The 1,111-nt window shown below is 37.3% G+C and overlaps 1 protein-coding gene across 1 annotated transcript; it reads right to left on the bottom strand.

Moving 5' to 3' along the window:
* Positions 1-3: 3 nt before the first annotated feature.
* On the bottom strand, positions 4-1,070 carry LOC109590903 (uncharacterized; the record flags this gene model as incomplete). Its single annotated transcript, XM_020006747.1, has 2 exons — positions 426-1,070; positions 4-27 (listed from the first exon to the last, which is right to left on the bottom strand). Coding segments are annotated over exons 1-2 (669 nt in total), but the record flags the coding sequence as incomplete, so codon positions are not given.
* Between the last annotated feature and the right edge of the window lie 41 nt (positions 1,071-1,111).

Raw genomic sequence — 1,111 nt, forward strand, 5'->3', positions numbered from 1 at the left:
TACGGTTGGATTGTCTAATGGTATAACCTGTATAGAGTAAAGAAAAGTCCATTAAATATTGATGATGTGTATATACATTTACATTTACATTGTGCAAGTATTAGAAATTTCAATGCATGTACGCATTATGTACAACAAAATATTGGCAACAAATTTAAAGAAATAATAATAATAATAATAATAATAATAACGGTAATACAATATTAATATAGGTTGGCATATACATGTATTTAGTAATTAAAGGTAATGTAAGGTTGTATCAACATTTGGTGGTATTGGATGACACATAAACAAACACTCCTTTACATTAAAATGGTAACAAAACAGTACAATCACATACCATCATACAATGCACATATAAGTAACCAAAGAAAAGAATTTTAGTACAGTTACTCTTACTAATTTTATTTTATTATTATTTTTACTTGTAATAATGGCGTCCATCCAAACATATTCTCAGCATGCACAGCTGCTCCTCTCTCCATTAGTTTCGCGACCAGCTCTTGTGATATGAAACACTGAGCAATGGCATCCCTAATGAGTACCAGAGACACGTTTGAACTAAAATCCAAGTCCTTCCCTTTAGCATCGCAATGATACACTAGCTCGTCCCAAGCTGCTTGTCCGGCGATTAAAATATTCCTCGTGATCCCAACGATATTTGCGTCTATGCCACCAGTTAGGAGTCTTAGGGCATGGGCTGTGATTACTTCTCTGGCTCTGTCGATGGATCCATAGCCGACTGACACATAATTCTGCTCTGTGAGGTATTGAAGGTACCCAATGCCGTTTGCAAGGTCTCCGATACTGAAGGCGTAAAAGGCATAACGTCCTACTAGTTGATGAGAGGACTCTAAACCTCGTAGACCAATGAGAACACGGTAGAGATAAGAGGATTTTACAAACGAGTGGTGTCTCAGGTAAGTGTTTAAAAGACTTTCTAAAAACTCTTCGGCGTTCTCGATTTCCTTCAAAAACTCCCATTCGTCCTCACGCTGATTTGAAATGGTCGCTAATAACGCCTCCCAGTTCGGGACACTTAGGACAATCTCTAGATACTCTCCCAGCATTTGATGGCCTTGTCGTTTAAATTAAGTTTTGACATGACCAT

The sequence above is a fragment of the Amphimedon queenslandica genome, unplaced genomic scaffold (genome assembly GCF_000090795.2).
Source record: "Amphimedon queenslandica unplaced genomic scaffold, v1.1 AMPQUscaffold_9305, whole genome shotgun sequence".
Taxonomy (NCBI): Eukaryota; Metazoa; Porifera; class Demospongiae; order Haplosclerida; family Niphatidae; genus Amphimedon; species Amphimedon queenslandica.